The 27,610-nt window shown below is 37.2% G+C and overlaps 1 protein-coding gene across 1 annotated transcript in view; it reads right to left on the bottom strand.

Moving 5' to 3' along the window:
* Positions 1-357: 357 nt before the first annotated feature.
* TTC39C (tetratricopeptide repeat domain 39C) overlaps positions 358-27,610 on the bottom strand; it is a 37,133-nt gene continuing 9,880 nt past the window's right edge. Inside the window, exons 2-14 of the mRNA XM_036378691.1 lie at positions 26,432-26,480; positions 24,829-24,957; positions 23,744-23,858; positions 19,921-20,275; positions 18,383-18,551; positions 11,788-11,881; positions 10,833-10,940; positions 10,218-10,327; positions 9,417-9,540; positions 6,331-6,428; positions 5,316-5,420; positions 3,560-3,598; positions 358-2,935 (exon numbers count right to left, since the gene is read on the bottom strand). Of these exons, the coding sequence (XP_036234584.1) occupies positions 2,846-2,935; positions 3,560-3,598; positions 5,316-5,420; positions 6,331-6,428; positions 9,417-9,540; positions 10,218-10,327; positions 10,833-10,940; positions 11,788-11,881; positions 18,383-18,551; positions 19,921-20,275; positions 23,744-23,858; positions 24,829-24,957; positions 26,432-26,480 (1,585 nt within the window). The 3' untranslated portion in view covers positions 358-2,845. The remainder of the gene's footprint in view (positions 2,936-3,559; positions 3,599-5,315; positions 5,421-6,330; positions 6,429-9,416; positions 9,541-10,217; positions 10,328-10,832; positions 10,941-11,787; positions 11,882-18,382; positions 18,552-19,920; positions 20,276-23,743; positions 23,859-24,828; positions 24,958-26,431; positions 26,481-27,610) is intronic.

Raw genomic sequence — 27,610 nt, 5'->3', positions numbered from 1 at the left:
GAGAAGAAATTTTGTGCTTGCTTTAGAGTAAATTAGAAACACTTCTCAAAGGTGTAGGAATGCAACAAATACAACTGTGTGTGGTACTTTTTCTTCAGTAATGAACAAGTGAATTTGATATCTTAAAAATGTACCTTAAACTTCATTCGCTCTATGGTTGAGCTCAACATGAAGTAACTCACTTGCTAATCCAGGAGACTGTAATTATACTGGAAGAAAAAATGCTGGAGGTAATTGCTGACTAGAAAACTTTGTTACAGAGTCACTTAACATCCCAAGAGTTTTCCCAGTACTTGGTATCATCTTGTTCAGGAGGCCACTAATTAGAAATCAAACTCAAGAAGCAAAGGAACAAAATTCATGTCCACATTTCTTTTAATTTTACTCAGAAATATAAAAGTGCAAGTTCTGTAAATTAACAACATTTACAGTACATCACAATAAATATGCCACCTGGTGACATCTAAAAATTCTAGTTATTTATCTGAAATGAGTTGTACTGAGATAAAAACTGCATCAACATCAACAAAAAATACCTGTCCCAGTAAAGATGGCCTTAATATATTACTTAGCAAGATGCATATTCCATTATTGCTATTAGACCATGCCTCCGAGTTCCACAGTATAAAAACTTACTAGTTTACACAAAAGACCATTGATTTTTTTTTTCTCATCACAGGCACAATCTAACATAAAAAATAATTTTGCCATATACAGTGTAGGAGGGTCTCCTACAAGGAGGGGGGAGGGAAAAAGTAACTAATACAGAAACATACAGTTGTGATGATTTGCTAAGCCCACAGGAAAGCTGCACTTTGCACAGAGTTATTGAACTGTTACATGAACATATAATGTCTTTCTATACCCACTCCTGGCCTGGTGAGAACAGACCTTTTAATAAATTTACTACAATTTTCTAGCTACCTCCAAGTATGCAGACTCTAAATATCCCAACAAAAATTGCATGCAGGTGCTTTGTGTCCTGAACAGCCAAGTCTCACATCATATTTAAGGAGTGTATTTAAAAAGAATTTTGCCAGTAGCTGCACCATTCCCAGCTATTTACCCAGAACAGACTGTCTGATTGAAAAACATTAAAAGTCAGATAGGACAAAATAAGATTTCAAGTACATTAAAGCCCATTTTTAAAATAATTATTTGAACTCTAAGCAGTCACTATATACATATACAATATATCATTTTCTAGTCAATATTTATTTGGATTGACCAAATAAGGTTGAACACCCATTTATGACTCAGTATTACTGTCAAAGTGGAATAAAAAAATCCCAGTGTACTACCTGTAACACACCTAGATTATACAAAAATAAAACTGCTTTATAAAGAGTTCCTCCTCTCCTTCAGGAACTGCAACAGAAGTGTTAAACTGCTCTAGGAATGCCTTTCATAGCAGAACTATGTCTTTCTAGAGAGAAATAAAAGTGTCTCAACCATTTCATTTGGCCTACCAAACAGGACATTACTTCTCTCCTCCACATCAGTCTTGCTTTAGATGTAACCTCAAAAGCAAATCAATGAAGGTTAGGTGTGGGCAAAGTCTAGAACTTTGGCAACATGCTCTACAAAAAGGTAAGAAGAAACAAAAAAAGCTTAAGCTAAGGAACTGTTTAAGGCAACCTGACCAAAGTAAAGATAAGGCTTTTGGATAACTATTTCCAAGGATATCCAGTTTTCTTAGCTTTGCAAAGTAACACAATTCAACTAACTTTATGGTCAGATTTCCATTCATAAGCTTCTGCTTCTTTAAAAAAATATTTACCTTCCTAGAATATAATATTAGCTGAATATAAAACATAAGGAAATACTACACATTAAGGACAAAAGTAAAAAAAAGCTACAGATAAGCACACTGATGGCCAAGTATTAGAAATTATATGGTCATGACAAAAGTTTTAGGCTCTCTGAGGTATTTCAATAACTTGACATCACAGGCTTGAAATACTGCACAGAGACTGAAGGTATTGTAATATTGATGTAACTGCCAAAGCAGTTTTGTGGGTTGGCATTTTTTTTGGTTGTGGATTTTTTAAATACCTTTAAAGGTCACTGCTGTAAGGATCCAGCAGCTTGAATGAAAAACATGTAAAATCTTAATATGATATTCAGAATGTAAGAGCCAAAATAAGAACTGCCCAAGCAGTAGCTGCATGTCAAAGGATTTGTCTGGAACGTACCAGAAGCAAAGAACTTAAATATTGACATCATTGATATCACAAATATGAGCTGGGTTGGTAGGAAAGGGATAAAGAACAAAAGGGGGTGAGAAGTTTAAAATTCACCATTAGCCATCATGAGGTAACTGGCAAAAGCCACTAAAAAGTAAGATTTGCTTTTTGTGGCTGAACAGTTTTCCTCCTCTTCCTATGTGCTGGCTAATACCTGGAGAAAAAGGAATATTCTGACCACTTCCAACCTCAACATTTATACCAACTACTTATGTTGCATTATTCTAATTAAACCAAAAGTGTTCCTCCTGGCAAATTTTACATGAAGACCTGTTTTAAAAGGTAAAAATCAACCTTGCCAATGTTGTTGAAGTAAATAATGTGCTTATTTAGGCTCACCCACAGAATTACAAGTAATTGTGTTCAGCTTGGTTTGAACAAAATAAAAAATGAAGAGTTAAAAACACAAGGTCACTTAACCTTCTTCCTGGTTGATTTACCTTTAGTTAAAATTGTAATGTTTTTACTCAGCCATACTAGGAAAGTGTCTCTGGCACAAGTGGTTTTCAGAAGAAAAGCTGGACTTCCCAACAGCTCTTTCTTCTGCTTCATCCTAAAGTGCAGGAACTGTGGGAAAGGATAGCAAGCCTTCCTGATGGTCACTGTGGAACCACTTCCCTTAGAGAGGCTAAGGCTGCGTGTATGCGGACGTGCAATCTGTTCTCAAAGTCATAGCCAGTAAATTCCTCCTGGGAGAACAAAACAAGGAAAAAACCCCAAACATACACCTATTAGCCTCCTTCACTTCAGGATATGCAGATAATTTTGCTATTAAAATCATGTTACAAAAGTGTCCAAAGAAAAGAGGTGAGCTGGCGACTGCATGTTGCAATATCCTCATATTACCCACAGCAAGGGAATTATTACAGAAATTCTAAGTTGGTAAAGAGGGCAGATTGAAACTCATATAGTTGAAGAGCACCTGAGGGGTTCTACTAATCCAAAAGCTCCAGAAAATCCCAACAGGCCCAAGGCAGGAACCAGATGGAACACACAAGGAATGGAGAATTGTAATTTTCAAAATTTCTGTAGCCAATTGTTGCTTGAAAAACTTATCAAGGTTCTAACACTTGCAGGAGCTGTCAGTGATGTGGGCTCTGTGTGATGGCTGACCTAGCAGCACAAACCCATGGAGTACACATAAATGTGTACCGTGCACATTAATGCACATCCACATGACAGGAGTTGTAGATTACAGATGAGGGACACCACCACTTAACATCCACTCCCCCTTCCCCAAACCCCTGGAAACACAACCTCCCAAATGCCCTTTCATTTTAGACAATTAAACTAGAAAATGCCTTAGTTTTTACCTTGGCTTGGAGGAGTAAGGTTTTGCCTCTTGGCACAGTCTACAAAAAGACAAACATTGCATTGGAAACACATCACAAATGTTACAGAATATACTTTAAGTAAATGAGCTGGTGAGATGGAGTAGCATCTCTACCTTTGAAAAAGGTACTGAGCAGACAAAACCCTCTCAAATTAGGAAACTGGAAATACTAATGAGGCACCCAGGAGAAGCACTTTTATGTATTTCTAGTCCTCTACAGAAAAGGTGAAATTAAAGAAACTACAAAGTCCTATTCCCTTCTCTTTCTTAACCATTATGGAGCTCTAGCACAACACCCCAGCTACTAAATGAAATTTTGTATAAACAGGAGTCACTCACCTCTAGTTCCAGCTCTTGCTTTCCCCCACCCCATCCCACTTTGTTGAAGTCAAGCATCATTTCCCTCCTCATTTTCTCAGTGCCACGAGAGGGAGTCTCCTCCACATCCTTCATACACTAAACACTACCACAGCTCCTCCAGCTGAGGCTGGTTCAGCCCTCAAACACCCTACATGGGGCACATTCAGCTACTGTGTGCACACACTGCATGTAAAGCAGGAGGAAGGAAGGACTGCTCTCATGTTCTTCAAGTCTTAACATGCCTTCACTACCCACATTTTTGAGGTTTCTTTTAGAGACACTTGAGGTGATCAAATTTAAACATGAACGCGGAAAGAAAGAAAGGCAGCAGGAACTGTTATGGAACTCAGACCTTCCTTCCAGGCTCCAAAGCCCAGCTCTAAGTCTTAGGGCAGAAGGGTTTTCAAAAAGAAAATTAGTTTAAAAAGCATTTTATAGTTCTGTCCTTTGTCATGATAATTTTCTTTATTGAAAGTTTTTCCTCTCCTTCTCCCTTTAAGGAGAAGGCTCAACCCTAACTAAATGTGACAACAGCAAAACCAACTGAAAACAGAATCTTAAGAATATGAAATACTTTCAGCTCACTACTTCATAGACCACATACAGTGAAGGGGAGGTTCAAGTGACTACCCTGTGACCACTTCCCCCCTAACCTGCCATCTGATTAACAACAGAAGGTGGCATAAACTCCAAGGACTGGGGTTACACATTTGAGGAGAGAAATGGCACCAAGAGTGCTGCACAAGCTGCTCTGGTTTAAGATTCTCTGAGGTAGGGTATGTGCAAAGACCTGAACAATTAAATGTACTGTCAGCCAAGCCATTTGGGTAATCTGAAAGGGAGGTGGATTATTTTCTTCCACATCCTGAAGAACAAAACCCTCACTACTCAGGGTGGAAGTCAAAATGCCCACACAAACAGCTTTAATGGAATTTAAATGACTAAAAAGCCACTTGCTATTTCAGGAAGGTATCAAATTCTGTTTGGAGAGGATAAGTACAGGTGAACTTTGAATGGCATCCAACAGGATATTAAATAGGTAAGAAAAGGACCCTAGGCATCTACCACACTAAATACCACCTGCAGACAAGAAATCCCTGCCTACCCAAGGCATTCTGGTGAGGCCTTTGTTGCCACCAGCATCAGGAACACTCTCAATAGTACAAAACTAAGACACTGTGACATAAAACTCATTGCATTTCTTGGACTGAATCCCCATTCCCCACAAAGTTGTAGGTTTCTTTATGGTAGGTATAAAACATATTTTTAAAACTTCATATGCACAGTCACCTACAAACTTTGTTTCATTCTTTGCATACTGGTATGTTGACTCCTTCCACTACTTTTGTAAGTGTAAAAATAGGTCATGCTATTACCTCTGGATTGTCCAACAGGATACAGCCAAGTTCATAGCAAGCATATGGCTGGACATACAAGTTGCTTTGACGGCAGAGTTCATCTTTAGCAGCTCGCTGAAAGTACTGTAAAAATGAAAAGAAAAAAAGAAAACAAAGGTGGCAGAGGTACATTAAAATTGACTGGCCATTACTTCCAAACAATGCAGTAGCACCATTCAACTTCAATCTGTAGAAATTAGCCAAAACTAAAATGAGAATATATTAAAAATTTACAATGGTGTAAATTCCTAGATGTTTTTACCAATACTACTGTATCAAGACAAAACTATTAGTTTGGATTTTTACCAAGTATTATAGTGACTGATTCAAGAGGTTTTCCAACTTAACATTTAAAAAAATATTAGCTCTAACAAGAAACTGTGACATCAAAGATGAAGGTATTCTCTCAGATTATTTAAGGTATGTGAGAGAGAAATGGGGCAGGGGGAAGGAGGGTTTAAAGTCAGCATCTTGCTACTTATATGAATAACATTCTATTTTGGGGAGGAAAAAGGAGAGTTGTAACTACAGTTCAAAACCTGGAGTGGTGGCAAAATTGTTCTTTGGTATGTGATAATAATCAAACTCCTCTCTCTAACATGTCCAGAGAAGAAGCAGCAAATCTGTGCCTTCAAAAGGTCAATCTCTAAGACACTTTAAAAAAAAATTAATTTTCTTTGATGGACAAAGTACATCTAGCAGAGAAAAAAACTTTTATTCTTCCCAGCTTCCCCTTAACTCTTGTTACTACAAACCACTTTACTGCCATGTTCATTCAACAAAGCCAATTACTTTCACAGCACAGAATATAATGAAGACATGCTAAATCAGAAAATTTTAAAAGAAATTCTGTTCGAATTCACAAACCAGAATGATCAGTGGCACTAAAAAACTAATGACTTGCTGAACACTCCTACTGAAAAGTATTCACTATTTTTAAAAGAACTGTTTATAAAATAGGAATAATGGAGGAAATCATCATTTAGCTACTTACCTGAACAGCATCTTCAGAATTTCCTAAACATTTGTGTATGGCACCAAGAAGCAAATTCCTCAAACCAGCAGCTGATGAATCATCCACATCATGACAAGCTTAATGAAAAGATTCCAGTAAACAAGGTGGATTGAAATACTTTTTTAGACAAGAACTGTGATTTACATTGCCTTTTAGTCTGATATTAAATTTTGCCAGAAAAAGCAGATGCTAGTAACATTAATAGAAAGACAAGTAAGTTGTTTTCTTTTAAATACAACCCATTCTGTATGAACCTCATCAAGAAATTTATCACTCCTGAGAGCAGTTCTAACAGGAATGAATGGGTTGAAGTCAAAGGCAGTTGGTGTGTTCTTCTCAAGAAGAGGATTGATCTCTACTGGTCTTTGAAATATCCACTAAAAGGTATACTTAAAAAAAAAAATCATCTCATTCTGGTGTTACAGGACACTGGTTAGTCCCACATATTGAAAGAAAAATACACAGTCCAAGTTAGAAGGAACACAGGGCAAGCAATTCAAACAAACCTGAGTTTTTCTAAACTGAAGCCAAGTGACAGATGCACAAAAAATTTGTACTGGACTCAGGAACCCAGTCTAGAGTGTTTTGGCACCACAATTCTCAGTGATGATGGGAGGATAAGGTAATTTGCCAGACCTTAGCTGGTCCACAATCTGGGGACAGACTGTGTCTCAGCTGAGTAGCGTGCTCTGTTTCCAGGAAAAACTGAATCACAATGCATGGAACCCTTTCTAAATGAATCAGACTCCATTTTGATCAAGCTTATCAGTGCCAGCTCTGCTAAATCAAGGTGAGCTCCACGAGGAGCCATTTCCCCTTGTCCACACCAGCACCTCCAGGAAGGAGAGTACAGGGCTATTCATCTCATAACTGCTGTGTCTGGAGCAGTGCAGCTCCTTAAAACATTTTGCCTCAAAGTATAAACCCTGCCAGATCTTAACCAGCTCTCTATTCACAACACAAATAATCCACAATCCTAAGAAGCCACCTATGGATAGATAACTATAAGGTGGCTTCATGGAGTATTTGCATTGTCAGTTCTTGTGTGGATTACAAGTCTCAAGTTATTTGGCATTTTACTTACAGAGATACAAGTGGATACAAATTAATTCCTTTGAATTCTAGCCCTGAGGAAAAGCCTGGAAATTCACCCCAACAAATTACAATCCAATTGTTCATGACAAGAGAAAACAAATGTGGGAAAAAACCTGTTATTCATGCTTTTGAAATACACATAAGGTGCAGAAATAACATTCACTGTACAGAAAACTTTCAACCAGGGATGGCTGATGCAGATATATTTGTCAGTGTCAAACTCACAAGCAATGTATCTCTGAATTTGAAGCCATACTGCTATTTCACATTAAAATGTGAACCACTGACTGGAAGCTTACACAAGGGAGACCTACACTGCCACTGAGTGTGCAGGAGAGAATACAAACTCCTTACACCCTCTAAAGCTGACCATTCTGAAGGCAAATGACAGCAAAAAAAAAAGCCCTCAAATTTATTTTGATGTAAGTAAATCTGATTTTAAAGCCTACCATTACCTTTGTGACTAGACAACTAGGAATCTGACTATAATCCACAGCAATCATGCAATTTAAATGGACGAGTTATCTCAAATTAAAACTGGAACAAACACCCCAACTAGTCCTGACTCTTGACTTCGAGACTGGAGTTTTCTAGCATAACGTGAAAATTGTGTATAATCCCCAAAATTCCACAATTAAAAAAAAAAAAAAAAAAAAAAGGGCAACCCGTGGCAGACAATTTTAGTTTTATTTTCTAAATGAGCAAGTAATAATCAGAGGATTTTAGAATGGTTTGGGTTGGAAGGTACCTTAAAAACCATCTAGTTCCAGCCCCCTGCCATAGGCAGGAATACCTTTCACTGGACCAGGTTACACAGAGCCTTGTCCAGCCTGGAACACTCCCAGAGATGGGACATTCACAGCTTCCCTGGGCAATCTGCTCCAGTGCCTCACCACCCTCACAGTAATTTCTTCTTAATATCTAATCTAAATCTGCCTTCCTTCTGTTTAAATCTATTCCCTTGTGTCCTGTCACTCCTGCCCTTACAAAAAGTCCCTCCCCAGCTCTCTTGCAGGTCCCCTTTAAGAACTGAAAGGTTCTCTAAGGACTGCCTGAAGGCTGCTCTTCTCCAGCTTGAACATCCTAAACCCTCTCAGCCTGACCTCATAGGAGAGGTACTCCAGCCCTCTGATAATCTGTGTGTCCCTCCTCTGGACCCACTCCAACAAGTCCATGGTGGAGCGGGTCCAGAGGAGGGACACACAGATTATCAGAGGGCTGGAGCACCCCAGATCTGGACACAGCACTCCAGGTGGGATCTCACCAGAGCAGAGCAGAGGGGCAGAACCACCTTCCTGGACCTGCTGGCCACAGTCCTTCTGATGCAGCCAATGGGCTGCCAATGCAGGTTAGGTTGAGCTTCTCTTCAACCAGCTTGAAACTGTTTGCAGAATGCCAACAAGAGTGATTGCTGGATGGAGTAAGAAGCACTGAACACTTCATAATACACACTGCTACAAGAAGCTTCACATGACAGACACCCAAAGTCAGCTGGAGACTAAGGAAGAGGCAACCACTCACCACTAAGAGGGTCTCAGGACAAAGAGAACACCTATCACGTCATAGATAACCTCACAAGCTAACTATTTCCTCTTAGAAGAAAATTGACATGCAGGAATGAATACATTGTTTTAATTTTTTTTCTATTTTGTTGCTAGGTTTAAACGAGTTACATTTTGCTTAGTGACTTGGAACAGTAACTATCATGCTACTGTTTCATTTTAAACAATGATTAGCAAACAGCTATATGCAGCAGGCAGTTACAACTTCTCCCAAAAACCTGTAAAAATGAAGCATTAGGCAGAATCATAATGGGTCACTATTCTTTTGTTACTCACCTGTATTTTGCTATGACACATGCACACAAGTTAAAATGTCCATGCTACTGCAATTAGCTACTCCACACAACAGCACAAAATCATACATCTCATTTTAAAATGTAAATAAATAAATCAAGGAGCCGTACATACCTTGACTCATATGCTGTAAGTTCGAGAGGGAACAGTTTGGAAGGGCTTTCCATAAGTATAACACTTCAATGGATGCCAGGACACAGAGCTCTTTGGTTGGTATTTGTTTCCTAAATCTATCTGCCTGCAAAGTGCAAGAAAGAAGGAAGGGAGATTCATAATTTTTTTCTTTAGAGGGAACATGATATTTACAAACAATATATCACAAACACTAATTTTAACTGTTTTAAACAGTCACGCAACAATTTTATGAAATAAAGTCAGTGGTAACTTTGCCTAAAGATTTTATGACTAAAAATTAAAATCTTGCAACTAATTTAAGAGCTTACATATTCATCAAAATTAAAACCTCCTTGTATGCAGCCTGACTGGGTTTTACTGTATTTCACAGTCCCAACACAAACTGACTGGATGCTGAGACAGTACCATCTGCAAGATAACCAGTTGAGAGCTATTTCCTAGACAACTCCTAGCTCTCAAAAAACAACTAAGGCTATCACAAAACAAGACAAGATAAAAAGGAGTAAGAAAGGCAAAGCCAGAAGGAAAATTACCAAAGCAACTACATTATCATGTATTTTTATCTGTAATAATTACTTTGCTTGTAGAGTGAATAGCTAATTCACACTTCCTTTGTTAGGTCCTTCAAATGATACTATTATTTTTCCACACTGTTCCTTCCCATAAATTCTACAGAAGCAGGACAGCAGAAAAGAGATGCATGCTGCTAAAGAAAATACTGAACTAAATACTGAACTGTCATCAGTGTACTAAAACAAGTCAGCCTATGCAAAAACTAACCTTTTTCACTGAAAATTGTTCAATCTGATTGTTTTTTCTCTTGAAAAGCTTCTGAACTTCCTTGAACACATTCTGAGCACCATTGACATCACCAGTGGCTCCCTGACACACTGCAAGGAGTGTCAGAAACAAAAATACATTAACAGAAACAAAAATACATTAACAGTACTGGGATATGAAACAGGAAAAATTAGGATGAGCTACCATATGGTCAGAGAGAAAAACCTCCACACACTCACTTCCAGAAAGTTATCTAGACTGAAGATTTGACCAGCATGGTAATCTCAACTCCCCCAGGTACCCTCTGTGTTCATTAAAAAGTCAGTACTATTTTTTACATCCATTAAAGGAAGTAATGCCACCAAGCTTGTGAAGTGGTAATAATTCTATCAGCATGGAGAGGGGTGTACAGACAGGCAGGTACATGTATGAGCATGCAAGTGTTGATTATGGAAACAAACACAATTGTCCAAGTCAAGCCTGGCACAAAGCTGCATGTGCAGCAGGCAGTGTGGAAGGCACTACATGCACCAGCAAGTTTCCCAAGAGAAAACAGTGCCAAAACCTTACCACATCACTGACTTACCATTTCCCCAACAGCCTGGATTTACTCACCTGCTGTTAAATAAGCATAGTAGCACTGGGACCACCTGGATTCATTTTTAAGCCTTTCGAAGGATTCAAAGGCGTCTTTGAAGTTCATCTCTATCATGCTGCACCAACCTAAAAGCAACACTGATTTAACTTCAGGGGAAGTACAGTAATTCAAACTTGGTGTCAACATGATTGAAACACACAGTTCTGTTGTGTTTGTTTTGTTATGAGAGCTGGAGCGCGTTTAACAACTATAAAAGTAACTGGAAAATTAAAAACAAAAACAAATGACATACGTTTAAAATCTGATTTAAATTTACTGGGACATTTTGAATTAGAAGATTCCATAGGAAATAATTAATCCACGTCTCAGAGCAGGAACAAAAACATATACCAAAACCTCTCAGTTTTAAAATTTAAATACTACATTTTGTAGACTGATGAAACTTAGACAGCTACTACTTTTTCCATTAGTATTTTCTACTATGACAAGATCCCATTTAAAGCTTGAAGCAACCTATCTTCTCCACTATAAAGACTTGTATGCAAATTAATACCATATATCATATCCTGCTATTGACAGAAGGAAATAAACAAGAAATACAGACACTGTGAACTCTGAAGCCTCAAAACTGATTAGTTTTTGGCACAGAAATGATGAATCCATAGACAAGTCAGATGAATTTATTTCTAATTTTAAATCAAACTCAGTAGGCTAACAGTTTGCCCTTGATTCCACAGTCTACTCTCTGATTTTGCATCACCTTGTACTTGCAGATAATTTTACAATGAAAAAGTGCTGAATTCTACTTGTCTAAACAAGTAGAATTCAGTAAACCATAATTTACCCAAGACAAAGGCCAGTAATCTAAAACCTTTTTTAAAAATCCTAGTAAGAAGTCTCCAGTTTGTTTACTGAAGCTGCCAATGAAAACTTGAATGTGAGCTATTTATGGTGTAAACACATCCAACATACCTATTTCATATAAGCAGACATGTTGAATCTCCCTTTGGTCTGTTGCAAGTTCCAAAGCAGTATGAAATGAGGTCAAGGCACTATTAATTTGACACTAACAAAGGTGAAAGAAAAAGAAAAAAATCAGACACCTGAAATTTAAAATGAGTTGGATAATTTAATATTGATAAAGAAAAATTCGTATTTCTTCTAATAGGAAGTTAATAAAAACTAGAGTAGAGGAGTTTAATAGTGTAATAGCAGCCAGGTCAGATCATGCCTCCACCTTCAACGTTTAAAATCAGTGACTATATTCCTCCTATGTGCTATTAAGTCCAAAATTCATTGGGTTTGTGCAGTAACCTTTTAAGTAACCTCACTTCTACTTTTACTAGTCAATCCATCTTTAAAAATCATATTTTTAACATCTGCTAATGAAGTTTGGCTTTCTGCACAAGAGGATACCTTTAGTGTTTGATTTCATTTATTTTGAACTTTTCACCTCTTCCCATACACCTCAGAAACCCCTTCAAGCAACAATTAATAGAGAATTCATAAATGCTGTATGACACATAAGAAGATAAAAAAGCATATGAGAGAAAAAGCATTTTGATAAAATCATTGGCTAACAACAGCTTAGTAAAAAGAGCTGACATTTTCCTAAGAACTAGAATGACAGCTCTTTTGACTACCTGGTTTTCCCAGTCTGGGATGGGACTTCTCCTATCAATCATTATGGGGGGGAACAAAAAATCACTATTTAAGTAAACATACTATATATTCCAATATAGCCTATACCAGCCTTAATACTGTTCCTGTATTTATCACATACATTTATTATACTTTATACAACAGAAGAATTTTTAAGCCCCACTCTGCTGACTAAGCATGTGAGCAAATGAAACCCTTGAAAATGCAAACTCACCATCTATGCCAACATAACTGAATTAAAAAATTCCTACAAAAATCTACAGCATGGTAGCTTAAGACCAGGCATACACAGAGCTCTGAAATTATTGTATTAGGTTTTCTCCTTTGTCTCATCAGGGAAAACTGGTTTAGTTGCTAAGGAATGATTTAACTGAAAATAATACACATTGCATCAAGACAACACAACTGCCTGCACAGGGAGCCACAGCTGTATCAATACAAACACTGTACACTTGGAAAGTATAACAGTGATTGAAATAGGATGCTTGTTGGCAAGGCAGACAAATATACAACACAGAAAGACAGGTGAGTTATTTGTGCTCTCAGAATTGTTAGGGAGCCTGAGCCAGATGCACTTTGCTCACTCCTGTACCAGCACATTCTCTCCACTACACATGACTCCACTGACACTGCATCACCCCAACACACCTTCCCAGAAAGTAACTGCTATGGGCCCAGTCTTAGAGAAAAGATAAAATAAAAGAACATCACTTTAGAACTTTATTTCTGTGCTAGGAACTCAAAAGCTTTGCTTCTGAATCTATGTCTTCAACACTTCTGAGGAAAATAACAAAAAAGAAAAAAAATGTAAATACTTAGTTCTCTTCAAAGATACACTGCCTTCTAAACCCCTAACCATTCTGAAATGGAAATCACTTATTCCATACAATGACTACTGGCAATCAACTCATTGTCTGCAATGCTGTACACCTCCTGGAGCAGCACAGGAAATACCAACCACCTTGCAATATTCAAGTCCAGTTTGTTGGATATTCAAATCTTCTATAACCCACCTCTCTAACTCTGAATCTCTCACATGTTTTGACATCTGCCTAAGTTCTCCTTCAGCATCAAGCTTATTTAAGTATGTTTCAGAGACATTCATTAATAATTGAAGTTTCAATCATCTCCAGGGATTGCAGCAACATCCTGGAATATGAATTACTACTCTTGGTGTTAATTCTTAAATTAATTACTTTCTGTTTACTGCTTAAAAGAGCAAACAAAAATAATTACAACATCCTAAGAGTCGGCAAGTGCAACATCCTGGCTGCACCTGAAATTGATGCTCTTGAGATTTATAAATACATATACACACACTTGTAATTCTTTCAGTAGGTATCACTGACATCTCTTTTGGACATAATACAAAGACAAAAAAAGACCAACCTATAAAATATGTAGTATACAGAACTACAAGACCATAAAGAGGATTAATAAATCTAATGTGAGAAGAAGCCTAGTCTTACATTTCTGGACTTCAAATTAAAACTAAAAGCACCCCAACCCAACAACTAAGCATCAATAGAGCTTACCAAGACAATGTGGCTTGCAAGACAGCATGCATTTATTTCCCAGAGCTGTTCTGAAATCTCAGGACCCTTTCCTTCTCTATTCTCAATCACCACTCTGAATTCATAAAGCTTTTAAGAAGTCATGCTCAGAAATAGGGAAAAATTAAAAATCAACTTCTGAAAGCTAATAATTTACACCAGAGGACGTTATATGGATGTTCCAAAGCCTGTATTTTCTATTCCTTAACACACTAAAACCTATTTTTCCTTAGACGAGTCACAAAATCAAACTAGAATAAAATTAGGACATTTGTATTTTATAGGAACAAGTAACTAGAAAAGTCAGCACAATTCCTGAAAATAAACCTTGATATTATGCATGCTCTGCAATTTTTTTTTACTTTAGACACTACCGTGATTTTCTTCCAGAAAGTTCATTTAGGACTTCTCAATGCTTGTTATTACTCTTGTCCTCAGTCTGCTTTTCTGTACCATACCCTCTCACCCCTAAATAAGAATGATGGTGCTGATGCCATAACACCTACAAAAGGTAACTAACAAGCAAGAGGTGCTTGTAGGCATTACATTTAAGCACATGTTACCACTACACATTTTCTGCAGCCTGCTCATCAACCAAACTTCTTCAGCACACCTGAAAGTACCACTGGTGCCCTGCCTGTCACCTGGAGTATTTGGTACTTTTTCCTTCAGACTATTTACCTGCACCTACCCCAATGGAAAATGTGAATCAAGCCTCAGAACCTGAGGGGTTTCTTTGCAGTTTTGCAGCCAGAGATTTCCTGTTGTTTATATATTACATATATTTTGAGGCTGGAATATGTGCCACATAATCACAAATCGAGCACAGAAATGTCCATAAAAGCAGCCTTAGTAAATTATGCAAAAGTCAGTAAAAATACTATTTTTAATACACAGTCTCTTAACCTACTCCTTGGAAAGAAAAAAGACATTTGATCAACCTAGGAATGCAACCTTTAACTTTCTGGTGCACTTTCATTCCAGTCTTTCCAGGATCTTCCTTTCCTTTCCCTTAACTTGCCCAATTCAAAAGTCTCCAAATGCTTTCAGACTTTTCTCTTGAAAATGTGAATCTGGGAAAAAAAAGCTGATAGATAATCTGCTCCACATTTATCACACCTGTAAGGCTACTTCTTCAAAAACTGAAGTCCGCTAAGGGTTTTACTGACTAATATCCATTCCTGCTTTTTGGGGCACAAAGCATTATTCAGTCCCATGCTGTTCATTTGTCTTTTATAGACAGGAAGGTTTCACAGAGACAGTGCTTTCTCCTTGACTGCCTTCCTTGGCAATTTTCTCCTTTGTCAGATTTGTGTCTCACTGTCCAGTCCTGAATTACTGCTCCTGCCTTTTGAACAGTTTCCCTGTCTCCAAGGGTCCATGGGCTGAACTGTGCTCCTTACTGCTTTTTTCCATAGAAAAGAAAAGACACATACATACAGTATGAAGGCTTCCTAATGGAAGCTGAATATACCATCAGCTGAAGGCTACAAAAAATGTATGCAGGATCACAAGAAAAACATTTGATGGACTGAGTACTAGCAGGCCCTAAATATAAACCCTACAACCACAAATGAAACACACAAGGTCTTCTGAGTAACATCAGAAGGGGCCTTTTATTCACCTGTACTATAATACTGTGTCACAGAACTGTTAAAAGATGTAAAAGAAGGACTCTATATATAAGCTTCAGCTCAAGGTATACTTTTAAGTGCATATAGGTTAAAATACAATTCTGGTAAGCCACCTGGAATAATATCCCATGCCCACTGGAAAGAATTTAAACCTAACTGCACTAACAGTTTCAAGGAAGGCCAAACAATTTCCTAGGCTTTGCAGGAGCTCTCCTCACCCACCTTAGAAATGAGGAGGAAATTACAACTCAGCATATTAGCCTGTAATGTCAGAGTTTCTGTGCACTTCTAGTTCAGAATCACAGAATTGTTTAGGTTTAAAGAGACCTCCAAGATCAGCCCAACCTTTGACCAATCACCACCTTGTCAACTAAACCACAGCACTAAAAACCACATCCAGTCATTTCTTGAATACCTTCGGACAGTGATCCCACCACCTCTCTGCACAGTTTGTTCCAATGCTAAACAACCCCTTCTGTGAATAAATTACTCCTGATCTCCCACTTGAACCTCTCCTAGCTCACTTGAGGCCATGTCCCTTCATCCTATTGCTCACTGCCTGGGAAAAGGGATAAATCCCCAGCTGGCTACACCCTCCTTTCAGGCAGCGGTTGAGAGTGATAAGGTCACCCCTGAGCCTCCCCTACTCCAGACTAAACAATCCCAGCTCCCTCAGCTGCTCCCCGCAAAGACTTGCTCCAGACCCTTCACTACTTGTGCTGCCCTTCTTTGGACACACCAACAACCTCAATATCTGCCTTGAATTGAGGGGCCCAGGACTGGACAGTACTTGAGGTGAGGCCTCACCAGTGCCCCCAGACAGAGGACACAGTCACTGACCCTGCCAGACACACTAATATGCTGTGGATGCTTGTAAGACCAGATTCAGCACACATATAAGCACAAATGTGTTGTGCAGAACCCAGTGCAGCTCCCCATACCATTGCCACCAGTCACATTCCTTCCTTCGTAATTATGCCAACAGCATCTAAGCAAATTAAGCTGGAAAAGTCCTACTAAAATCCAGAAGAGCCCAAGACACTTAAACTGGAACATTCAGACACAGCAAAACCTCTGTGACTGAGCACGACTTGGACCAAAGAAATGATGGGGGAAGGGGGAAGAGGCTGCTGAATGGAAAAGCACTCATGAAAACACACACATGAATAGCAAAGGGACATTTTAATTCCTGTCAGCAATGAAAAAGCTTTCTGCTGACTAAGGGCATGGCTACATAGCATAATGCACAGCATTCTGCCTGCCTGAGTTAACTAACTTATTTAACATGGCCACGCTGTCTCCACTCACTTGGGGATAAACTTCACCATCCCCATACAGTATCTGGAGTGTATTATACAGTGCATTAATGCAGTGCAGTATCATAGACTGCATTAAATAATGCAGTAAGATTACATTTTAACAACTCTCATTTGAAATATTACAGTTCTCCAGAAAGGGACTGACCACACAAAACTGACACTTATCCCAAATACATCCTCTTTCTTTACACATACACTCAATTTATTAACAACTTATGTTTAGACTTTTGCTGTAATTTGCCCTGAAAGTCAGAAGAATCATCTGAATTTTATTCCTCATTACATTAAAATGCAAAGCTATAACCTGCATTCATTGTGTAGTTATCCCCAAAAAATTTGATTTTTACCATAAGAATGGAATAGGCATATAAATGAATAAAACCCACTAAGGTCTCTCAGGCAACAGCAATACTTTCCCAAGAGCGACAACTTGCCTGTGAGAATATAGTTCCCAAAATGCACCACTGCTTTCAAAAAGACAGCAAAAAAAAAAAAAAAAAAAGAAAAACAACATTCAAATCCCATGTAGGAATATGCCTGCAAATCTGAAAGGGCACTGAAGCCTGTTCCTCTGCTCTGTTACTACCTCTCTGGAAATACTGAGTACATCTGAAAGACTTAGCTGAAAATCTAGCAAAGAATGAACACCAATATCAACATCTCAATTAGCTCTTGTAATTATAATGTTGACATGAAGGGTTTGAACATTCTGGGCTTCTGCTTTTGTGTTAGGTTTTCTGGTTCATGTAATTGGTCAGAAAATATTCTCATCTGATAAAAGCAGCGGCTAGGAGTTGAGTAGTACCTCAAACAGATTCTTAGAGAATAATTCAGCCAAAATCCACAAGGCTGCTGCAGTGTTTGAATAATGCTTTGCAATAGCATTCACAAACACATTTTCAGTGAATACATTTCTGCTCAGGTCAAAGTTCACCCTTAGTAACAGAAAACATCCTGGTGTGACCTCTGAAAAGCAAAGTAGTTATTTAAGGGAAACTACTGCAGAGAATTAGCTGTATATGAACAATGCATAAAACAGAGAGGAAGATAAATACTATGTACTCAGCAGATAATACTCAATTTTAGCTTGACAAGCAAAACTGAAATAGCTCAAGAAATCTGAGTGGCCAAATGCACTTCCTTTAGCACAGAGTTGCAGAAGTATCAAGTAGCTGAAAAATAATTTCAAAATGTCCTTAATTCAGATAGATGCAGTGGGAGAGCAAGGTCTGCATGTGAACTTGAAACTAGGAAGAACTTAATCCAATCTTTCTTATCTTCCCATGTACCTGCATCTTTAGTCACAATCTGCTGAAGCTTGCACAGTTCATTCACATCAGAAAAACGTAAGGAACAATCAGGAGGAAAAATCAGTCTAAAGGATGAAAATGTGCAATACCTCTAATCGCTGTATCCTTCCCTTGAAGAACATGAACAGAGAAGAATTTGGATATGCAGATTCTTTTTTGGCAAGAATTTCTTTTGCCTCCTTCAATCCTGCCTTGTTATCACTTCCATCAAGGGCAAAAAAGGGACGAACAACTGTGTGGTACCACAACAGAGCTAATCTAAAAGAAATGTAAGAGTAAAAAGGATTACAGCTTGTAAACAGAAATTTAAGGATAACATTCTACACAGACAAACTTTTAAATTATTCTGGAAGACAAAGATAGATATGAATCTTGTATTATAAAATCTGGCTTTATGCTTTAAACACAATACTACTGCCATACATCAATGTACTCCTAAACTGCACCTGAACATACAATTCAGAGCACATTACACAAAGGCAAAGAAACAACTGAGCTCATAGCATGAAAGCAGTTGAGCCTTTAGATCTCAGTAGATTTTAAAAAAGAAAAACCCACATTAATACTTTGAAAACTAATTCTTTACTAGAGAGGGAAACAAAAAAGCCAAACAAAAAAATCCCAAAGCAAACAACCCCAAAACCAAACAACCAAAAAAGCCCTGACAAAAATCAACAAAAAACCCTGAACACACATCAGCAGATACTCCTGAAATCAATGTGAAAAAGAAATACATCCTGTGTTCAGAAGGGTAGATATTTACATGACCTACATCACTCCTGGAAACAAAGGCAGAGCACAAAGATTTCTGACTATCTGAAGGAGGAAACATTCCCCAAATATATCATTTTTCTCCTCCAGAAAGGAGAAAGATCAACAGGAATATTTAATCCTAAGCTTTCTGAAACAAACAGAATCCCAATTTTTCTCCTGAAGCAGAAGAGACTTCAGCTCTACTGTCATGTTTCAAAATTGACACCTGATGGTACCTGCAGTAGTCCAGTAATAAAAGCAATAATTTTTAGATAATGGAATAACAAAGCCATTTATGAGGGCAGTTTAAATTAGGTCTGGCCAATCCTTCAGCTCTTGAAAAGACGTGAGCATAGTATGAAGTCTTGGGAAAAAGAATACACAAAAAACACTCCCTTAAAAATACTATAATGAACATCTCATTTTACTGAAACAAAAAAAAAATTAAAACAACTGAAAATGTTTTGTGTTAGTAGTAAGGAAAAATGGCTAAATGAGACCAGTGACTCATAGTAAGTAGTATGCTCTCCACAGCAGAGAATGTAACTGAGGTAAATTCACAGAGCCTTCAGGAGGAGCTTTTGTTTACTCTGCTGGCATTTAAATTACAGGACATTAGAACTGCAGGTACTGAAGAATACGGCAAAATACTGACCCAAACCCCAAATACATGTAAATAATTAACAGCAGAGATCTCATACATTAGTGAGTGATGAATTTACTAAACCATGGTATGTTAAACAACAAACTACCAGTTTATTTTACCTGCTGTTGTTTCCTTTAAAGCAACATGACTTTTTGGTTTTGACTTTTTCCCAGTTACTTACTTTTAGTACTAAGTTATCTACCAAAGCATTTCAATATAGCTACTCACGTAGCTAAAGGGGCCTTCATGTCCTTACTTTCACTTGCATACATCAGTGAGGAAAGCCCCTGTAGGCGGTCTCCAGGAAAACCCAGCAGGTTGATGATTTTGAGCAGGTTTGGGGGCACCATGGATATGCAAAGATGAAAAAGTCCATATCCAAAGCTAACAGCACCTTTCAGTCTGTTTAGCGAATCCTCCGTTACACCTTCTGCAGCAATATGATTATCATTTGCAGCATCAGAAGTCAAGGATTCCTGAGTTGTTTTCTTCTGATATATTTCCTGAAGTGTATTAATGTCCGTATAGCACTTATTGTAAATTTTCCAGGCTTTTCGGAGTATCCACCCACCTTTTATGTATGCTAAAAAAAAAAAACCAAGGAAGAAAGAAAGAAAGAAAGAAATACTTTCAGGACATATTTCAGAAGTGGAACATCCTAAGAAATAAATTCTATTTTCCAAGCCCAAGCTCTCTCTATTTGCAACAACTTAGTGTATACAGGATTTTGTAATAGCTACTGCTCCCTCAGAGAGGTCTTGCACAGTGGGCATTATGAAGTTCAGTGTGTACAACCACAGACTTTACAGCAGCACACAACACAGAGGCAGCTCCGGTCAGCGACGCGGCAATACAGCTGTCAGAGAGAAAGAAAGCAATCAAAGAACTTCATGCTGGATTTTGCTCCACTGCAGGGTGCAGATGAAACAGCTGCCTAGCAAACAGAGAGAAGCACAACTCAGAAGAGATTACACCACCTCTCTTAAGCCCAAATTGTGTTAAAACACAGTTGACGGGAAAATACAAAGAAAAGCCTTTTCCTTTGGGTTAGACAGTAAGATTTTCAATATCGTCCCTTCCGTGCCCTTTGCATGAACACAGTGCCCTACAATTAACGAAAAGAAAACCCACACAAAAATTACATGGTTTTAAAGTAGAGTTCAGTTGCCTAACTTCCTCAATTTCAAAAGCAATGTGGATATCTGAATTTCCCTAGAAATCTGGTCTTGAGCATTCTTGTTTGAGAACGACAGCATTCTCAGCCTGTGATCTTTACAGCAGGGTAAAGAAAGGCCTGACATCAAAAGAGGAAGATTGCTTTACACAGCAATCATCTTTGTTATAAGCACACCCTCTAATAATGCTAAGTGTTAAACATGAAACGAATGGGGAATATCCTTGCACACATCAGCTGTAAAAACAGACACCAGCATTTTGGCTGTGACAGGGCCCTGAGAGTGAGGAACTGCAGTGACAAAGACTAACTAAAAATATAACAAAAACATGTTTTAAGCAGCAGTGTTCTAAACAAATATAGCCAGATTTGCAAAGATCAGTGTTATAACTAATGCCAGAATTAGACCATAACAGGTGGGGTGTGTCAAAGTAAAGCAAGATGCTATTAATACCAAACAACCCTATAAAAGCCTTTGATGCCTTTGACAAAACCCCTCCCAAATCACAAATAAAGCCCAACATTTCTAGAGAAAGTAACATCACAGACTAGACTGCCTCTTTTTGGATTCTTGCTATACAAAGAGGGCATGAAGTTAGTTTGATAGTCTTAAAAAACTGTACTGAAAAAGACTGTAAAATTTGAATTCTCAGTTATGACAGAAGGGTTCTGTCAACATGAACTTGGAAGTATTTAAAAAAACAATGAATCCTCTCTCTTGAGATGAGTATTAAAGCATTAGAATAAAAAATGAACCCCCCAATCTTGATTCAGTTGCATTACAAGACAAACATGACTCCAATTTTAAGCAATTAGGTCACTTTTTGGCTGCACAGAGTGCCTTAAAAGTTATGTGGTTCACCACAAGATGAATGCTCACACAACTATGCACAGCAGAGTAGCACACAGGTAATAAGAAAAACCCACATTTTACCTATCCTACATATAATGATTCTGCCCAGAGCTAACCACTGTATTCCAATGCAAGCATGAAATGGAAAAGATGTGGTATGGTGGAAAAAAAAGTACAGTTTTACACTTTGCTTCCATTGGTGTGCTGTCATTAACAGTTCCCTAACACAGCATAACCATAATTTATATTATATTGATATACCAATATAAAATAATCTAACAAATTAAAACAAGGAATTTCTGACTTTTTAGATATAAAAGTTAAATCCAGCCAAATCACTGAGTTGATTTCCCAACCTGAAAGTAGTCAGACCCATGACAGCCATGGTAAATACTAAGAGAAGGTAGTTCAGTATTGCCAGGAGAAGCTAATGTCATTTGGTCTGCCAACAACTTTATGATGAAACTATTTCTAATACATCCACGAGGGTGGAAAAGAAAATATAAAATGTGTGAAGCATGTGAGAAACCAACTTGCGTGGCATCATATGCTACTTGTCAAACTGTTCCAGGAAGAAAAACACAAGGAATTTTTCTCTCATCCACTGATCAGAAATATTTATCTCCTGGGGTTTTTCCATGAAATTACATTCATTTCAATAATCTGGTTGCTATTTCTGTGCAGAAATATGATAAAAACAAAAAATGTATATACATAAACAGAAAGATAATATACTTTAAAACACAAAATAATGGATAAAATAGCTCAGCAATGTCAGTAATCAGCAGTCACTGAGGTAGCATTTAGCTGCTTGGAATTTTAACTAAAGACTACAGGTGTATTTTTTGCTCAGTAGAATAACCCAAATATACAGCATGTTCTGCAATTCTCTACTACCCACTTCAGTTCTCTGAGCTGCAGACAAGAGAGAAAGGGAACAGACACCACCTTCAGTTACAGCATCCAACCCAGTTATGCAGCTGCAGAATACATACTGAAACAAGGGAAAAAAGCTTCAAGAGCTAGGGAAAAAATAACCACCACAAACAAAAACCCAGAACTGCATCAAAAATAGCAAGAAAACTCTTCTGCAGCACAACACGTAAAGTAGACAGAAATATCTCCTGAATTTCTGCTGACAAGAACCAAACATATTCTTGATGCCATAGCTTGGAATAAAACAAGTCTGCACATCACAGAATGCATTATATCCTTGACTGAAAATTTAAAGTGCTATTTTAAATAATCTGAATGTTATTTCGCCATTTCCTTGCAGCTGATCAGGAGAGTTTGGTCTGTCTGCCATCTCTTGGTCTTCATTGATTTGGTAGAAACCTGAGATATGCTTCCACTTACTATATGACCTTGACCAAAGTTTCTATAAACTTACAGATAGAAGCATGTTTTAAGATTGTGCAAGAGATGCAGGAATGTAAGAAAACATCAGAAACAGTTCTGCAGTTGAAAGGAAGGGTTTGTATCCAACACGACACGACTACCCTCTTTGGCATGCAAGGATGCACTCTGGTGACCAGAGAGTAAGAACTGATTCAGCAGTTCCATGTTCAGCACATTCATTTAAAATTGCTTTCATTGGCACTTTGTCACCTCCCTGAATTGTCATGAACAGAATACATATGGAACATCAGGATTTTCCCAGTGGCCTGGATTTAATAGCCCCTTTTATCTTGCAGGCCACAAAGCACACAGATGTACCCATCTCCATCCCAACTTCTCCAACACCTCTATGATAACAAGCAAACTTGTCTAAGGAGAACCAATTGAATATATTTATTGGTATGAAAAAAGAAAAAAAGCCCTAATTTGCAGCAATCCATCTCATTTTTCACCACTACCTACACAAAGGTGGAATACCTCTGTAAGTGTACCAGTCTTGGAATGTTTCAAATGGAACTGTGCTTATAAAACAATTATTTTTACTGAAAGCCATATGGTTATTTTATCATCAAGTTTTATAAAAAAGACATGCTAAAATATATCTAAATATGAAAGCCACAGCACACCTGATAACTCTTGTTTTACAAACGAGAGCACAGCCAAGTAGACTTGACAGTCTGCTACAATTATTTGTCTTTGTAGACGATCTATCATGGATAGAGTAGATTTTCGTCCATCAACCTGTTTGGAACATACAAACACAAAGCACAGTAAAATATTAATGAAGATAATACACAATACTTGTTTAAATCTGAGAAATTAAAAAAATCCAAAATTAACTGCAAGTGGTAGTATTGCTACTAAAATAGCTCAGCATTTTGAAGTTCAAAACTACACTAAAATTTCTCAGACAGATTATCAAGCAAAATCCTACTTAACAGAGAAATTTTACACATACACTACCACTTATTTTCTCCAAGGTTCTACAAATTGGCATAACAGATTTAAATTTTATTTAATTATTACTAAATGCATAAGACATGCAATTAAGAGATATTAGACAGGAAGAGCACAGAAAAGGGTGTATGACAAGTGGCAGGGTAAATACAGCGCCTCTTAAGAGGAGAGAGTTAAGTATGACAGGTTAACCACTTTTCACCTAGCAAACTAAACACTGAAGAGAAATGGCTTTTTTTTCTGCTGTGTCACACTTGGCAGCCTGCTCACTGGATGCTTCTATACAACTACTTTAACTTGTTCTGAATCTCCATGCTTTATTCTTTCTTTATTATTTAGAATGAAAAATCTAAAAAAGGAAGGAAAATTCCCTAGGAATATGCCTGGCTCACAGCAATCTGCAGCCTCAACATCACAACTTTTGAACATTACGAGAGCATGGATGAATTAAAGTTAGCCTGAATTAGACAGACTACCAGCTTCCTGAAATAATTTTAGTAGGTTACAAATTTGCATGTGCAGGAAACAATTACTAGCATCAGCAAAACCTAACACTTTAGAAGACACTTCACTCACCTGAGACTAAGTATTTTAGAACAAATAGGAAATACAAGTAAAATATTTGACTGAATTTCCAAATTTATTAATAATCTCAATGGCTCTTCACATAACTAAAATCATCTTTTCAATATACAAATAGGACAGAAAGGAAGTTTCCAGAAAAAATTATTTAATACACAAATTATGTTCTTACATTCTTTTTAATTTTATTCTTGATTGTTTCTATAACTCCAGCTTCTTCACTTTCACAAAGTTTCTCTGTAGCCTTTAAGTCATCACATGCCAGTTGCATTTTCTCCTCTTCAAATGTCATCATGGCATTCTATTAAAAAACAAGCACATTTGAATGATAAAAACCACAAATACTTTTATTTCTACAAAAGCTGTAGGATAGTAAAAATTTTCATAAAAACCGGACAATAAAACTTTTTAACCTGAAGTCGTAATATACATACATCAGTGCAAACACTTCTTAGCACATAAACATCACACTAGAAAGTTTAGATCTTTACCAAGATTTCAAGACAATGAACTCAGAACAAACTAAGGGAAAACCTTCATCTTAGACCTTTATATACAGTCAAACTGAATGCACCATCAGATTACTTTAAGGAGAAGAAAAACTCCTATACATTCATTTTTAATTTTTGTTATGTAAGGCATGGTTTGCATCTCTGCAAGTATCTGTTTTTATTCATTCACATAAAAAACAGGCCTTCAAAGTCAGTAACAACAAGCAGCTATTAAATTCTTCAAAATAATAGCCACAGTCCCTCCACAGGCAAGAAGAAAAAGAAACCACATCTGACTCCAACTACTGCTGAAACAACTGAAAAAAATTTCAGGACAAGTAACGTCTTTTCTTGGAGCTTATTAAACAAAAGCTCTGAATGACACAGGCACACCAAGTGCTATTGCTATATTTAGAACAGCAGCTAAGCAAGATACTTTCAAGATCCTCTGATGCTGCACTGGTTCAGCACATCAATTCAGATAAGCAAGCCTGAGAGATTCTCTCTTTCCCCTCTCCTCCACACCAACTTAAAAGGAAGCATATGCCCCAGGAGGTTTCCTAACCAGTGTATTTTTCCATATTGCATACTAGAGAGAATTCATATTTATTTCATTCACACATCATGTATTTCTGGCATATTATAGTAAATTCTGTAAATTTTTCAAAATAGTATTACCATAGATAATTTCTGGTGAGATCTAAGATAAGCAGCAAAGTCAGAATAAAGACAGTCTAAAAAACAAGATCCAAACACTTTCTAATACACCTGCTCAGTTTTTATACATGGCATTATAATTCCTTGTAAGTTATATAAAAAAAAGCATTTAACAAACTGACTTTTTAGTAAATCCATCTTCTCAGTTCTCATCTATCCAAAATGGAAGCAACGTGAATGGATTGAATTAACAACTTTCACCCAGAAGTACAGATGGAGAAATCTTCAATAGCAAAAGTTACCAGAAAAACAGGCATTCATGAGTTTTATTTTAATCAAATAAATAAATAACTCCACTGCTCACTTAAGAGAACTTTTTATTATGGCTCTGTTAATGGAACACATAAATATTTAATACATTTAAGCTGAATAGCAGAACCTTTACTTTCTATTTAAACCACATGGGTAAACAAGCTTTACATAGCATAATGCCTCATTCTCCAGCTATGTTTAACCTATAAATTTGGAAAAAAATAGTCTCAGAAAAAGAAAAAAAATTAGAGTATTATGAACACATGTATGCACATACAGCCATGAGATGTATATTCTCTGCTCTCATCTACTCACCAAAAAACTGACAAAACTGGCTCCAAAACTCATTAATGGGCTATGGTTTCTGTAAACAAAACAAAAAATAGTTACTATATTTGTACATATTTCCTGTAATAAAGACCCATATTGAATTCCTTAGGTTTAGCTTGCACGTTTGTAAGTAAGTCTTGATGGGTATTTTGTATCAAGTAACAAAGATATCTGCAAAACATAATGGAAACAGAAAACCAAAAGCTTCATATATCTTACTATACTGAATATATCTTACAAAAATAACTTTTCGGTATTACAGTGCAGCATATTTTAATTACATATTTTAAGAGAAACCACTGCCATCAAAATACATTCAGTTCAGGTCAAAAGAAAAAGCTACAAAACATTAAAAATCTGCCAATTCTACTCTCTTCTTGTAATTCACCACTACGATTTTGTCCTAGAAAACCAATGGTAACTGGTTCTATTAAGAGAGTCCCATTTCCAACTGTTTCTATGAATTTAAGTCAACCTATCCACTAAAAAAATGTGTCTACTACATAATGAAGTTGTTGTAATACAAGGTTCTTAAAAGGCTTATAGTTTTGTAGCTGTTTTGTTTCAAGCTCAGAATCCATATCTTTCTACCCTGTGTGGATCAGCTGTAAGATGTTTCAACCTATACTGTTCACAGGGCTTTTCCCAAGAGTGAAATCACAGCTAGATCAAAAAATTCAGGCAACCAAAACCATGGTGATACATCAGACACATTTCATGAGGCTACAGTAATGCCACACAGAAGGCACTTAAAAAAAAAAAATAAAACATCAGGACCTCAGTGGTACACCAGTGATTCAGTGATTCACATTGTTCAGTGGTGGGCTGCCAGGTTATATAAAAACAGACTTCCAGGATCTAAGAAGTATAATTTGGGCTAAAGAAACATATACTGCTACAGTAAAGCACCCAATTTGTGTTCAACTTTATTCTACAAGCATTATATTAAAGCAGAGTTTTAAAATAGGAGAGATATTTGAAAAACACAGAGAAAGAATTGCATTGCTAAAACACAAATTTCCAGTAGCGAACCTGTATTATACAATACAAGAGTAGTTTGGCTGTTTGGTGTTTTGTTTTTTTAAAAGAAGCAATGTTTCCTCCACACACACCTTTTCTCACTTTTGATTTAGCATAAATATCTAAAAGCAAGACCATGAACAA

This window comes from Molothrus ater, chromosome 1 (assembly GCF_012460135.2).
Source record: "Molothrus ater isolate BHLD 08-10-18 breed brown headed cowbird chromosome 1, BPBGC_Mater_1.1, whole genome shotgun sequence".
NCBI lineage: Eukaryota > Metazoa > Chordata > Aves > Passeriformes > Icteridae > Molothrus > Molothrus ater.
This window is presented reverse-complemented; position numbering and strand designations above follow the sequence as displayed.